Source organism: Colossoma macropomum, unplaced genomic scaffold (assembly GCF_904425465.1).
Source record: "Colossoma macropomum unplaced genomic scaffold, Colossoma_macropomum, whole genome shotgun sequence".
NCBI classification, from domain to species: domain Eukaryota; kingdom Metazoa; phylum Chordata; class Actinopteri; order Characiformes; family Serrasalmidae; genus Colossoma; species Colossoma macropomum.
Genome location: NW_023494786.1, coordinates 27,056,345 through 27,071,877, shown reverse-complemented (window position 1 = coordinate 27,071,877; position 15,533 = coordinate 27,056,345). Strand labels below are relative to the sequence as shown.

Below are 15,533 nucleotides of genomic sequence, written 5' to 3'. Positions count from 1 at the left end.
TTCTGCACTTACTTGTGGAATACCAGTATAAAGGTGATGTCAAGTCAAAGAATTTCAACTGGTATACCAGTTCATCCCACTACTAATTGTAGTTCCAAAATCTGATTGGCTGAGCTACATTGGAAGCCATTGTGAAATACTCGTTTGGTTTTGATCTGACATGTTATTGTGCTGTTCATGGAGTAACCTTTGACTGTTATTTTGTTTGGCAACCACAACCTACTGTTCACAAATTATATTGCTTGTTGGAAGAATTCTTCGTGTGTGAATATTACTAGTAAAAATGTGATTATTTGAAATTGGCATAGTTCATTATATTGTATTTTGTTACAGCTGCCTGTTATTTTAAATGGTAAAAGATATACGTCATAGTAACGTCACTGTAATGCATAACCTCTCATGGCTTATTGCCTTAATGTTTGAGTTTGTAATTGAAATGCTCAGTAAAAGGTCAGTATGTGTGCTGTGTTTGTTGTACAGGTGTAATATAGCAGTGATCTTTATGACGGAGCTGGTGATTGACCACAGTGTGAGAGAGGACTGGGCCTTACATCTGCCCCTGCTGCTTCACGCTCTGTTTCTGGGTGAGTTTTCTCTCTCACTGTCTCGGGTTGAAGCTTTGATATGATTCACAGCCTGATGGTTTAGATTCTGTCTGACGAGCAGATAAAACACATCAGACTGCAGAATCTGTCCATCACTGAGGTCTTTGCTCTGTAATTGAGCATGCAGGATGGCACGATCTTATCATCTTTCTGAAATATGTGGAGCGTTTAGATCTCCTTGGATACGAGCAAAACGATTTACTGACAAAAATACCGTCTCTTTCTCTCTGTATGTCTCTCTTTCACTCTCTTTGTTTCTCTCATCCTTTCTGTCATTCTGTTTTTCTTTCTTTCTTTCTTTCTCCTTTTTACTGTCTCTCTTTCACTCTCTTTGTTTCTGTCATCCTTTCTGTCATTCTGTTTATCTTTCTTTCTTTCTTTCTTTCTTTCTTTCTTTTTTCTTTCTATGTCTCTCACACATATATGCATCTATACACCTATGAACTCTCTCTCTCTTCCTTTCTTTCTCTCATTCTGTCTTTCTCTCTGTTTCTCTCTCTTTCACTCCCTCTTTCCCTTTTTCTCTGTCGCTCTCTCCCTCTCTCTCACTTTATCTCTATCATTCTCTCTCTCTCTTTCACTCCCTTTTTCTCTCTCTTTCTCCTTGTCTTTCTCACAAAATCATTCTCTTTCTCTCTTTCTCTCTCACTCTCTCTTGCTCTCACTTTTTCTCATATTCACTGACTCTCTTTCCTTCTCTATCTCTCTCTCTCTCTCTCACTTTCTGTCTTTCTCTCTCTCTCTTAAAAAAAACACACTCTCTCAATCTCTCTTGCTCTCTTTCTCTCTCTCATATTCACTGAAAATCTCTCTCTCTCTCTCTGTTGTGTTGTTAGGTATGGATCACTGTAGGCCGGAGGTGTTTGAGCACTGTAAGCGTCTACTCCTGCACCTGCTGCTGTCTCTCTCCTGCAGCCGCAGTTTCCCTCTCCTCGCCTCCGTCCTGCTGCAGAGCCACGACGCCACCAGCACCAAAAGCCTCACCATCCGGCCCAGCTACCAGCCCGACTTCTTCTACACAGGTACGGCCAGAGCCCTCATGTGCTATAACTTTTGCACAGGCCTCATTTTATGTTTTAGATTTCACTGATATGATAAATTCAACAAATAAACAGTAATTATGCATTAAAGTGTGCTGATGTGTGTTCTCTGTAGAGGATGTGTTCCCTTATTTTCACTCCGAAAATCAACAAAACATGTCATCTGATCAGGGGCGCCCAAACTTTTGCATACGGCTGTATGCCTCTTATTATTTTGATTTTAAATCTAATGAAAAGTTATTCTTCTTTTGAAATTTTGTTTTTCTGATTTTTAAAAGAACAGGAATTTAGTCGTTACAGAAAGTAAGCCTGTTAATGTATAAATGTAATTTATTACTGTGTTATTATTTTAATTATTTAAGTATTTTGAATAATCATATGTTGTAAACTGAATGTTTCACAGAACAACAGTAATAAGGGCTAAATACTACATACTTGTACTCTTTGCAATTTCACATGCGCTAATTTTAGAAGGACTTCTTGTCATCGACTCGGATGTAACACATAGCTTTGCTGCGAACTTTCGAAATCCTCTGAGGGGGGAGTGGAGGGGGAGTAGTGGGAATGGCCTTATCTGCAATGAAAACATACGGAAGCCAAGCCAAAAACATCATACGTACAGAGAGGGTCTGATTAGAACGTTCCTCTGAGCTCTTTTTATCTTCTTCCCCTTTAAAGGGGCACCTACAGACTTGGCTAGCGCACACAAGACGAGGTCCTGTATTTGTCATTCCGCTGAACATGTCTGGACCGAGCCACACTGACACTGATAATACATTATTCACCGTCCAAGACCCGGCCCCCCGTCATAACACTCCTGCTGAGATTAATGCTCATGTCATAATTCTGGTTTGGCTGTGTTGAGCTGGCATGGTGCCAGAGCTCTTCACCTCTGGTTTAGTCTCATTCAAGTAGTAGAGAATGTAAACATAACTGCCTCAATCAGAGTCACTCTGTTATCATCTACAGAGAAGAATTTTGTAAAATCAGCCCCCAACATATAACACAGCCTGTCAAAAGTTTAGGGATGGCTCACTTTTCAAAAAGGTTCTAACACAAACAGGCATACTTTCTTTGTTATTGCAATATGCAATAATTCCACATAATAAAGACTAAGCCCTATTCAAGCTGGATTAGTTTTACAGAAAAGGTCTGCTAATGTAATATGTGCATGATTTGACTGGCCTTTATACGGGTTAAAGGATCTGTGGAATTTCACCAAATTGCCCCAAATAGCCCGGATCGACACTTCATCACGTAGATGTTTACGCCAGCATTATGCGACAGGCACCACACTTCTAAACAATAACTAAAAAAGTTTGACACTGGACAAGGGACACTACATCTCCTTTCAGTGAGGGGAGATGCTCATTATCAATGGCACTTCAAAATGATGGTGCATAATCAAAACATACGGGAGGGTATATACAGCAAGGGTATATACAGCAAATAGCTGTGGATTTCAGTCTGGGATGTGAACTTCAGGATTAACAAAGTACAATTTATATGTATTTGTTCAGTTTGTTATACTGGAAAACCATAAGATGACATATAAAACGTGCCATAACGTAAGCTTTATGTTTTATTTTTTCCTCTGTATGTTAAATTATGCAAATGAATGCTAATTATGCATTAAATTGTGCAGAAGTGTGTTCTTATTTTGTACTTATTTGCAATAGGAATATCAACAAAATGTAATTTGACCCTAAACCTTTGCCTGCAACTGTACAAGCACACACCCGCATTGTGGCTTATTGGACCACCAGCATAAACACATTCACACACGCTTTACCCACTGCCAGTAAGACGTATTCTGAAATGTGTCTGATAGGAGTTGACTTGTTTGTTACTGTTGTGGCTATTGGAGCAGGCCTAGTAGTAGATCTCGCTGATTTTGGCTACTCCTCTTTGCCTGCTGAGGCTTAAAACAGCCACATTAACATAAGAATGCACTGTGAATATGTACAGCTGGACTGTGCGCTTGTCTTCATGTGCGTTTGTGTACTTGCAGTATGTTTCTGGCCTAACAGTTACAAAACTAACTCACTCTTAATTCAGCCTGTCCTCCTGTCTCAGCCCGTTTCTCACTGCACAGCCACCACAAAGTCTTGATGCCTCTCCTGCCTGTGTCCATGTCCAGGTGGCGTTGATTTCCTGAGGGATGGTCAGGCCTCCCCGGTGCCGGATTCTGGCCTGAGCTCATCCTCCACATCCTCCAGCCTGAGTCTGGGGGGCAGTAACAGTAACCTGCCGCACCTGTCCCACGAGGAGTCCGACCCTCTGGAGAGCAGCACTGAGGCAGAGGAGAAAAGCAGCAAACTTGTAGAGTTTCTCACTACCAGGTAATCACACGAACACTCAGTCCAGCTGGACGCTGCAAAAATACTTTTTCACCATCCTAGTTAGTTACTAACTCCATTTCTGTTGGGTTTATACTTTTTACACCATTTGAAAACACCATTTGCCCTTCACTTTGTGTGAAATTTTTGTTTTAATTGTACAAATGCAATATACATTAACAGATTAAAAATGCTTAACTTTTTTTCTTCTTTTATATATATATATATATTTTCGTCAATGTAGTCATATCCAATTCCATCCACTAGTTAGGACGCCCCCAATCACACCATACTCCCAACGCTAGGAGGGTGAAGGCTAGCACAGGCTTCCTCCGAGACCTGTGAAGCGTCACCGCATCTTTTCGAACTGCCTGGCTAGCATCGCGCTGAGTGATAGGAGGGGAGAGGCGGGACCATCTTGCCCACCCAGAGAGAGCGAGGCCAAATGTGCTCTCTTGGACCCCCGGCCAAGGATGGCTGTAGCATCACCAGGGTTCGAACTCGCAATCTCCTGATGATAGGGCCAACGCAGATGGTTGCGCCACTTGGGAGCCCCCACCAATACAATAATATTAACCAATAATATCATGCTTCAGCATCCCTTCCCACCCATACTTCAACTGCTCACCTAGCTCAGCTCAGACACCCTCTCTGATACCGATTCACATTGACTTTATTGAGGAATTCCACCATTTTTCCACTTAAACTTCTGCATAATTAGTCATTGCAAAAAGTGAAACATTTTTTCAGAGTGGTAAATATAAATAATTACTACCCAGAATAACCAGTGCACCTACACGTCTCTTGAGTTATAATATGTAATGCTAAAAATGGTAAAATAGTGGTAAATCTGACAAAATATGTGTTCTATTGATACCATTCTGCCCTATAACACCCTGCATGTAGTTTAGTTAACACCCTGCATGTAATTTAGTTGTAATAAATACATTTCAGGACAAATTTTTATCAAAGCTATCATAAAACGATGTCTCAGGCAACTGGAAGCATATTAATTTCATGTAATAACTTTATATGAGGGAGCTTTTAGAGACATTAAACTCATCATCATAATCACACGATACTCCCAACGCTAGGAGGGTGAAGGCTAGCACAGGCTTCCTCCGAGACCTGTGAAGCGTCACCGCATCTTTTCGAACTGCCTGGCTATAATAAAACGATGTCTCAGGCAACTGGAAGCATATTCATTTCATGTAATAACTTTGTATGAGGGAGCTTTTAGAGGCATTAAACTCTTCAGGTGGTTGGCTCCCACCACCACCACTGTGAACAATTCTGACTTGGTCTCAGAGGATGACCTTGTATTTTATCTTATGCAGAAATTTTGAAAAAAAAGTTCCACATATACACATATGCAAAAGTTTGCACTCCCCTGTTCACACTTTTCATGTTTTGTTGATTTTTGAAGTGAAAATAACACATTTTCAACAAGAAACAAACTTAAATATAGCATTTTCTGCAAATTCAGTGAACAATTTGTTATTTATTTGCATTACATATTGGAAAATAAAATAAATTTAAAATGTGCCATAACATTTGCACCTTTTATTTTTTTCCAATATGTTAAATTTAATCAGTAAACAGTAGTTGTGCATTAAAATGTGCAAAGGGTGTTATTATTTATTTTCACATAGAACATCAACACATGGAAATTGACTTGGGGTGCCCAAACTTTTACATATGACTACATACACACCCCCACCCCCCACTCGCAATAAAAGAACAATAAATGATAAACTGTTTTTGTTGTGGTAGAGATACAAACTATACTGAGTTAAGAAACTTTATTAATGCTTGGCTCTTCTGCCACCTAGTGGCAATGTGGTGTTATTACAACTGTCCTCTACAACTGGGCAAACAAAGCACGTGTGGTGGTTTCAGATGTAAGTGTTACCTATCAAAAGTTGGACAACGAAGCACATAAAACCATGAGTGCTAATACCAGTCATTTTATATCACCTTCCTGATTGTATCGCTTTCCATTCATGTGACATTCTGCCTACAGATGTTTTTATGAACACTCACTCACTGATCATCTAAGCCGCTTATCCTCCTGGGTCACGGGGGTGCTGGAGCCTATCCCATAAAAGCTTAACGATGGATGAAGCTCTATTCTGATTTGTTGACTTTCATTGATTTGCTCTGGCTATGAATATTTATTGTCTGTGTGGTTTGTTCTTTTGGTCTTTAGGCCATTTGGTCCTTTGTGGTGCCATGAAGACATCACGCCTAAACATCAGCACTCCAAAAGCACTGAGCAGCTCACTAACTTCCTTCGCCATGTGGTGTCTGTCTTGAAAGAGTCCAAATCAGGCAAGTTTATACCATTTAAACCTGGAAACCTTTTGCATACAACTCTCTGGTCTGTCCAAAGTTTGTTTCCTCTTTAATAGTAAATATATACATATATATATATATATATATATATATATATATATACATATATATATATATATATATATATATATACAGACCTATTGCAAACAATAAAGAAGACATGCTTGTTAGTGTTGCACTGATTTTTATGGCCAGTACCGATTTCTTAACGGCCACATCAGTCAATGGCCTTTTTTTAATCAATGCACACCAGCACATTTCCAGTACTTTCTGTTAGCCAAGAAATAAATCACATTATCTGTTTTTAATGAGCCCAACTTTCGTTTTAAATTCTTAAATGAAAAATCAGTCAAAAAACCATGAATCAAATAACATGACACTTCAAAAGTAAGAGATGTCTGACTGTCTAATACAATGAGTCACATCATAATTACAGTCATATGCAAAAGTTTGGGCACTGGTCAAATGACATGTTTTACTGCTGCTCTAAGTAAAAATAAGTTAATGTATCCTTTAAAGTGAACACACCTCTGCACATTGTAAAGCACAATTATTGTTTATTTGCTGAATTTAACATATTGGAAAAAATGAAACATAAAATGTGGCCTGTGCAGAAGTTATGACGCTTCATATTTCATGTTCTATTTTTTCCAATATGTTAAACTCAGCAAATAAGTAGGAACTGTGCAGAAAAATTACACTGAAGTGTATTTTCTGTAAAGGATAGGTTCACCTATGTTCACTCAGAGAATCAACAAAACATGAAAGCTATGTTCAAACTTTTGCTTACGAATGTATGTCATGATATTCTGGTACAGACGCAGCGGCACCATTCACATACACTGTGGGTGCACTCACCTGACTCACATTATTTACATTGTAAAATTGCAATACAGATCAGCTGAAATCTAAATGATAAACTGGATGGTTGCTTATAGCATATTTGAAGCAAAACTATACCAATTCCAACCTTGGCAGATTCCAATTGTGCATCCGTATTTGTCATTTATTAAGGCTATTTTTAATTGCTTGGTGTGGCTAGACTTCTGATGAATGCAGTATATTGTTGAAGGCATAATGATAATAATAAGAATATTAATAATAATAATAATAATAAATAAAAAAGAAATAATAATAATGACTATTATTTTTTTATTAGGCGTGTATGTTTATGTGTATGTGTTTGTGTGTACAGACGTACGTCTGGAGCAGCAGCTGAGTGACGTGGCTCTGCAGACGGCTCTGTGCAGCTCCTCCAGGCACTACGCTGGCCGATCGTTCCAGGTATTCCGGGCGCTGAGGCAGCCTCTGTCTGCGCTGGCCGTGTCAGATCTGCTCTCGCGTCTGGTGGAGGTGGTGGGGGAGCACGGAGAGGAAGTACAGGTGAGGTTCACTGTCTCTGTGGGCGAGACAGCGGGCGAGGCTCATCTCTCTTGCCATATAAATCTTCTGGAACTCGCTCACCATTAGCTGAGGAGCAAATTTGCACAGACCAGGCTTTGATAATTGTAGGGTCATAGTGCAGTGGTTCCCAGGGCCCCCCCAGACACAGACAGTCCACATTTTTGCTCCAACCCAACTTGCAACATACATTGATAAAAGAAAAAAGTTGACCATCTAGAAGGGCCCTTAGGACTGGCTCGAGAATCATCATGAGGAGCGGGCTGGGCTGCTTTGTGTGCGGGCCGCTCAGAGAGTGAGAAACAGAGTCATAGTGCTAGATATGTAGCACTATGTTGACACGTTTGTGGCCCTCTGCATTTAAGTATGTGACCAATTTTCAATTATGCAAATGCCACCCCTAGGGGTGTTGTGGTTAGGGGTCAAAGTGAGGGGATGTCACTGTGCTGGTCTAGATAAAAGTCCAGGGTTTAATTTAATTCCCAGCCTAGCCCTGCCATAGTGTACTAAACATTAAACATTAAAGTGTATAGTGCTCTACACAGGGGTTTTCAAAGACCCCCTGAAGCTTATGCTCACAACGCAAGAGGGCCAAATAGTGGCTGTGTGAATAAAATTGCTGTCCTTAATTGATGTTAAGGATGTTTTCTCCTCCTACAAAGTTATCATTTCAAAGTTTTTTTTTCTGTGTACACTAAATATAAGCGTAACGGGTCAGACAGTCAGATGATTAAACTCATTGTTAAAAGAGGTACCTGTTTGTCCACAATCCACAATCAAAGTCAAAAAACAGGCAAAGGCCAGATCCAAAATGAGTCCAGGCAACTGAAATCCAAAAAGGGAACAAGCGAAAAGCAAAGTCAATAAACACAAACAAAGGGTCAGATACACAAGGAATAACACATAATAGCTTATAAGCTAACTGGATATAGTCACATGATCAAATACACAGGTGAAAAACATCACTAGTCTGGTGAAGCTGATCTCTGATAGGTGGAACTGTGTGATCACCCAGGGGGTTCTGGGAATTGGAGTCTTGAGAGTCAAGGCTGGAGGGATACGTGACAATAAGCATAAGTTTTAATGTAACAAAATTTAAGTATGTTAAATATCATCATAGTTGGGATAAAACAATGTTTTTTTTTTCTTCTTTTTGTAGAATTTGAAAATGCCAGTCGCCTTTTACTTTGCGTTAAAATTTCATAATGAACAGATCAATAGAAATATTCAAACATTACTTGGAGGAAAGTCTTATTCACACCCTGTGAACATTTTTCTTCTCCTGTAAAGTTACCGTTTTGGAGATATGAGATTTTGTCTCGTAGGCAACAGTATGTCTATTTTGGTATGTTTAATGTGGCTGGTGGACTCAAAATGTGTGTCCTCCTCAGGGTTATGTGATGGAGCTGCTTCTGACCCTTGAATCAGTGGTTGACAACCTTGCAGAGTGCCTCAAGAACAATGATTTAATGGCTCTTCTCACAAGGCAAGTCACTCACAAAAAATAAACTACACTCGCAAGAAAGAAATCGTTTTCCCGAGCTAAAAGTTTTGTATCTTTCCAGGGCTCCTTCTCCAGACCTGCTGAACAATGGTAAGCTCTTGTTCAACCGGAAGAGCACCAGCCAGCTTGACTTGGTCCCTGGCACAGGGACTGCATCTGAAAGAATCCGCCACCAGCGGAGCTACTCTGTACCCAAGCGCTTCGGTGAGGCCGAGCGTTCCTCTGAGGTTCCTCGCAGTGCCACGCTGGACCGCATCAATGCCTGCACCCACCAGCACCAGGGCAACCTGTCCAGGCTCCGCTCACACTCCTCCACCTCTTCCAGGGACAACGTGGTCTCCACCAATCCAGCCAACGCTAACCACCCCCGCAACCTGCTGGCCACCATCTTCTGGGCGGCCGTGTCCCTTATGGAGTCAGACTTTGAATTTGAGTACCAGATGTCACTGCGCTTGCTGGGGAAGCTGTTCACCCATGTCTCTCTAGACAAGCAGGAGAACAAGGAGAAGCTGGAGAAGATCCAGAGCCAGCTAAGGTGGAGTGGATTTTCCGGGCTCCATCAGCTCCTGCTGAAGGGCTTCACCTCGGCCGGCACCACAGAGCTCACACTGCAACTTTTCTCTCAGCTCACACCCGTCTCCCGCCTGCCTGTGGTGGACACCTCGCAGGCCATAGGTGAGGTGATATGATTGGCATCCTATAGACCAGAGGGGTCCATTCCCTCTCCTTCCCCTGACAGTTTGATGGTTTACCTGTTCAAACACATCCACTAAACTTAGTAATTAACAAATTGGATGAGTCAGGTGTGTTTGAACAATGACACTGTGGCATGCGCCCGCCCCCCGGGCCCCTACGATGACGGCCGCCTACGGGGCGGGAGCATGCCACAGACACCAAACTAGATTTAGGCCCACACCACACCATACAACATCTATGTGTTGTGGATGGTTCTATATAGGACCTTTTTGAAAAGAGTTCTATTTTGCACCAGAAACAGGTTCTTCTGTTTACAGGCTTGATAGAACCCTTTTCAAAAGGATGCTGTGTAGAACCATATACAACACATTCTCCATCAATCTGAAGAACGCTTTCATGATGCGAAGGACCCTTTCATCATGCAAATAGTTCTTTGAGTGTCCATGGCTACTAAAGAACTCTTAAACAACCATTTTTTCTAAGAGTGTAGTTGAACTGAGGAACCTCAGTCGGAACAGGTGGAAGATGCATTTTATAGCTACTGTGAAAAAGAGGCATAATCATGCCTGGGCGGCACGGTGGCGCAGTGGGTAGCGCTGTCGCCTCACCGCAAGAAGGGCCTGGGTTCGATTCCCGGCCGGGCGACCGGGGTCCTTTCTGTGTGGAGTTTGCATGTTCTCCCCGTGTCTGCGTGGGTTTCCTCCGGGTACTCCGGTTTCCTCCCACAGTCCAAAGACCAAGCCAATTGGAAATGCTGAATTGCCCCTAGGTGTGAATGTGTGTGTGATTGTATATGTATGTATGTCTGTCTGTCTGCCCTGTGATATCCTGCCTTTGGCCCAATGACAGCTGGGATAGGCTCCAGCACCCCACTGCCACCCAGAAGGAAAAGCGGTTTAGATGATGTATGTATGTATGTATAATCATGCCTGTCCTGTTGCTCTCTTGCAGGTTTCCCGCTGAATGTGCTCTGCCTCCTCCCTCACCTGGTGCAGCACTTTGACTGTCCAACGCAGTTCTGTAAGGACGTGGCTGAGAGGATCGCTCAGGTCTGCTGAACTAAACTCACATCTTACTTAACATCTGTTCCACATGTAGAATTTTTCACCCTAATCATCACCCGATTTGATTTTCAGGTCTGCATTGATGAAAAGAACGCCAAGCTGTCCAACCTAGCGCACGTGATGACTCTGTACAAAACCCACTCGTACACCCGCGACTGCTTCTCCTGGGTCAACGTGGTGTGTCGCTACCTGCATGAAGCCTTCAGTGAAAACACCGTCAGCATGGTCACCTACATGGCAGAGGTGAGTCAAAATATGCAAAATATGTGGTTCATTCCTTTTATATTGTTGTGTCAACATTAATATTTCTTTCTTAATATTAATATTTCAATAGCTGAGGCTTAAAAAAGTGGAAATTGCAATGACGTACTATGTTTATTTATTTACTAATGTACAGTTCTTTTCAAAAAACCACAGACCATTTATTCAAATATTACATACAAGTTTTTTTATCATCAGGAAAAAATCTGAAAACATATACTTAACAAAAATTACACAGAAGCCTCAACAACTAAATATATTTTTTTCAGTATTAGTGTGCTATCTTTATTACAACTCCTTTTCAGACATCTGGCTTTCAGTTTTTCAGAGATATTTTTCTTCACCTCTAAAGTTCAGTCTTAGTAGTTGGTTTTTCTTTCTGCTTGTCACAATCCAAGCTATCCCAAACACATTCGGTGATGCAGAGGTCTGGACTCTGGGGTGAGAACACCAGCAGCTTCTTTGTTTGATTTGCAAATTTTCCTTCTCAATAAGGGCTTCTTAACAGCTACACATCCTTTCAGACTCATAGCGCTGAGTTGTCTTCTCACAGTGGAAGGATGGACAGAAACACCTGTGGATTTTCTCCTCTCTCTCAAAGACGAAAGCTTTAAGTGCTGTTTATTGGTTGGGGACGGCTGTTAGGAGTCTGATTTTTTCTGTATCTTTTAGTCATTTATTTGATGTCCTATTTTAACTTGCACTCTTTTTGGGGTATTTTTTCCATCTTTCTCCCCAATTTGGTCTTGTCCAGTTCTGTCCACTAGTTATATCTCCCCCATTTCCACATGCACCAGCACTAGGAAGGTGAAAGCTAGCACAAGCTTCCTCTGAGTCATGTCAAGCCAGCCACCACATCTTTTCAAACTGCTGCTAATGCAGGAGAGAAGAGTTAACTCCTTAAACTGCAAGGGTCTGAATTTGGGCCCATATTTCCATTCCTCACTCTTACAGCTACGTAACCTAGTAGTTTCATGACAGTGAACAATTTATGGGAGTTACTGAATAATAAATCTTAAAATTAATGACTGAATAATAAGTCAATGATTTAAGGGTTTAAGCATTAAAGCTAGTCTGTACTTGTAGTCTTTATAATGACCTTCATTACTAGTCCACTCTGTGATGTGATTGTAATGTATTGTGGCAGTTGTTGGAGAAGGGGCTTCCCAGCATGCAGCAGAGTCTCCTGCAGATCATCCACAGTCTGCTTACTCACATGGACCTGAGCGGCATCCAGGCCAAGCCCTTCAACATGGAGGTGCTCAAGACCATCGAGAAGTTTGTACAGGTGATACAGTCGCTCTCTCTCTCTCTCTCTCTCTCCTCTCTCTCTCTCTCTGTCCCTCTTTCTCTCCCTCTCTCTCTCCCTCTCTCTCTCTCTCTCTCTCTCCCTCTCTCTCCCTCGCTCTCTCTCTTTCAGGGTTTAGAGTTTGTTCTTTATTAACATGTTCAATCTTATAAGACCAGATTGTTGCTTCTCAGTACTTTGAGTAAGACAGGTGCTGTTTCTTTCTTGTGGAACTAGAGATATTAAACTAAATAATAAGCCTCAATTTGTGAACAAATACATAAGTTTAACCTATTACAATTTACTAGAGATCAAAATTGGTTATTTTGATGCTTAAATGAGTTTGCTAGCAACCCATGATCTCACCCCCACCATTTTTAGATGATAGGCAATTTATTATATACTTTATTGTTTTGTTATTTGTGTAACTGGCCTGAATAATTCAAATACTTGTTTGTTATGTTGGTGTTCGTTACTCTGTTTAGTGTTCAGAAGCTTCGCCTTTTTAGAAGCCACAAAAATTGCAGCCTATAGTACAGCAACTTTTATCATCAAAGGCCTTGAAAAAGAACAGTTATTGTTGTTATATGGAAAATATAAAAAGGCAGCTTGTTTTAGTTTAAGATCATAAGATTTTAGTAAAGTATTATTTTAATTATAATTTGAAACACTATAGATTATTGTGTGTGTGATTTGACTGAATCTCTGGGAGTTTGGGAGTTTGAATGCACATATGTGGGTGCTCAGTAGGAAACGCCATGTTTCGACAGTTCTACAGATCTCTTCCAAATATTTAGATTTAGATGAAATGTTGTATAATGTCCCAAAGTATGTAGGTTATGAACAGTTCATTTAAGTGTTTTTTTTTTTAAACCCATTAGGCTGGCTTTACACATTGACACTTTCATGCACCTAGTTGTATGCTGTGAGTTGCCTGCAATATAATTTCCATGCAACTTGACAGTCAAACAAAGCAATTCAATAACAAAGTTGCATGCAACCCATTTGGATTACTATTAGTAGTTAATGTTAAGCATATTGTCACTGTCCAATGAAAAACAAGTATCTCCAAAAACGCTCTTACCTTTGAATGTAAGTCAATGCAAAGATATTTTGTTCCAAGTGATTTTAGAGCATTTCTATTGGTCACACAATGTAAAGGACAGCTGGTGTGTTGAAACGATATAGAAAACTAAAAATCCACAAAAATGGAGATACATGATTTTCACTGATCAGCGACGATATGAAACAGAATATTTAAGTAGCCAGTACAGTTATAGCTGAAACAGCTGTTAGCATGAGCTAGCTGGGTAATGCAGCTGCTTGCAGAAACAAACTTATGTTTGATGTCATGGCTCAAAATTAAAAACCAGGCTTGCGTCAGTTGCAGGGGGCTCTGCAGTTTCTTGTAATTTATAATTTAAAGTATGTTGTTTGATGTGATCATGTGATGCGTTATTGCTATTTTGATTGCCTTTTTCCTGAAACTTGTTTCAAAATTGAGCTGTCAGCAACAGTGAATGGCAGGGTGCTTTAAATTTAGTTTCGTGTAAGTTGCAAGCAACTAAAATTGCATTAAAGTTTCACAGTGTAAAGCCACAAATACATGTTACCAAATGTCTTTCTGCAGAGTGTTTCTGCTTCTTTGTTGGTGAATTTACAGTTTTATAGCTCATCAGGCTCCGCTGTGAATACTACGTCTGTTAGGGTAACTGGTTCTTTCCTAAAGCTGTCGTTATCTCGCCCTAAAGCTGTCGTTATCTCAGCCTAAACTCCTCTCTATCTCACAAGAACAGCAGCGTTACTGTGGAGTCCCAGTAGTCTGGAGCGCTTGGGTAATCTCTTCCTATCTCTCAGCCCTTTCCTCAGGGAGAGAAAACAGGCGCTTACGTCTGGGGAGTAAATCCAGAGGCACACCCAGCAGCAGTCTATAAACAGTCTCTGCTTTTGGCTACTCTCCACATAGCTGAGGCCTTCGCTGTGGACTCACAGGCTGCTTTCCAGCAGGATTCATTAGTTTAGGACTTCAAGAGGAAATCTGGACCACTGAGAGAAGAAGCTACTGCTCCTTAGTGTGTGTTGACTGGCTGAGCATGTCTTGTCCTGTTGGTTCTGTCCTGAGAGGAGTGAGATGATCTGAGTGGGCTTGTATACGTGAGGGTGGGTGGAGAACGTCTGCTCGTGTTCTCGTGCCTGCACGTGTTCTCTGTGTGATTGTTTTGTGTTTGTGTGCATTCCAGACGGTACACTGGAAGGAAGCTCTGAACATTTTGAAGCTTGTGGTGTCCCGCTCGGCCAGCCTGGTCCTGCCCTCGTCCCCTCCCAGCAGCAGCAGTGCTGTGTCCCATGTGGAGATCAGCCGAGTGTGGGACACAGCGTCCAAATCACTTCCCGGCAAAACACTGGACTTCCACTTTGACATCTCAGAAGTAAGAGCTAACACCACTCTCTCTTTCTCTCTCTCTCTCTGTCTCTCTCTTTCTCTCTGTCTCTCTCTCTTTCTCTTTTTCTATCTCTCTCTCTTCCTCTCTCTCGCTCTCACTCTCTCTTTCTCTCCCTCTCTCTCTCTCTCTTTCTCTTTCTCTCTCTCTCTGTCTCTCTCTCTCTTTGTCTCTCTCTTTCTCTCTGTCTCTCTCTCTTTCTCTTTTTTCTCTCTTTCTTTCTTTCTGTCTCTCTCTCTTCCTCTCTCTCTCTCTCACTTTCTCTTTCTCTCCCTCTCTCTCCCCCCTTTTCCTCTCTTTCCCTTTCTTCCTCTCTCTTACTCTCTCTTTCTTTCTCTCTCCATTTCCACCTCTCTTTCCCGTTCTTCCTCTTTCTCTCTCTCTTTCTCTCTCTCTGTCTCTCTCTCCCCCTTCCCTCTCTCTTTCCATTTCTTCCTCTCTCTCTTTCTCTCTTCTCTATCTCTCTCTCTTTCTTTCTCTCTCTCTCTCACTCTCAGTTTCTTCCTCTCTGCTGATCTCTCTCTCCTCCTCCTCCTCTG

At 41.4% G+C, this 15,533-nt stretch overlaps 1 protein-coding gene across 7 annotated transcripts in view; it reads left to right on the top strand.

Annotated features, from left to right (window-relative positions):
- The window catches only part of frya (furry homolog a (Drosophila)), a 158,226-nt gene that overhangs the window by 115,797 nt on the left and 26,896 nt on the right, over positions 1 to 15,533 (top strand). For all 7 annotated transcript variants that reach the window (XR_005007006.1, XM_036565238.1, XM_036565208.1 and 4 more), the window contains exons 38-48: positions 481 to 584; positions 1,442 to 1,627; positions 3,786 to 3,987; positions 6,194 to 6,315; positions 7,535 to 7,722; positions 9,132 to 9,226; positions 9,306 to 9,919; positions 10,892 to 10,989; positions 11,077 to 11,247; positions 12,413 to 12,553; positions 14,794 to 14,982. Coding sequence is in view for 6 of the 7 variants with exons in the window: in XM_036565238.1 (XP_036421131.1) it covers positions 481 to 584; positions 1,442 to 1,627; positions 3,786 to 3,987; positions 6,194 to 6,315; positions 7,535 to 7,722; positions 9,132 to 9,226; positions 9,306 to 9,919; positions 10,892 to 10,989; positions 11,077 to 11,247; positions 12,413 to 12,553; positions 14,794 to 14,982 (2,110 nt within the window). In the remaining variant the exon portion in view is untranslated. The remainder of the gene's footprint in view (positions 1 to 480; positions 585 to 1,441; positions 1,628 to 3,785; positions 3,988 to 6,193; positions 6,316 to 7,534; positions 7,723 to 9,131; positions 9,227 to 9,305; positions 9,920 to 10,891; positions 10,990 to 11,076; positions 11,248 to 12,412; positions 12,554 to 14,793; positions 14,983 to 15,533) is intronic.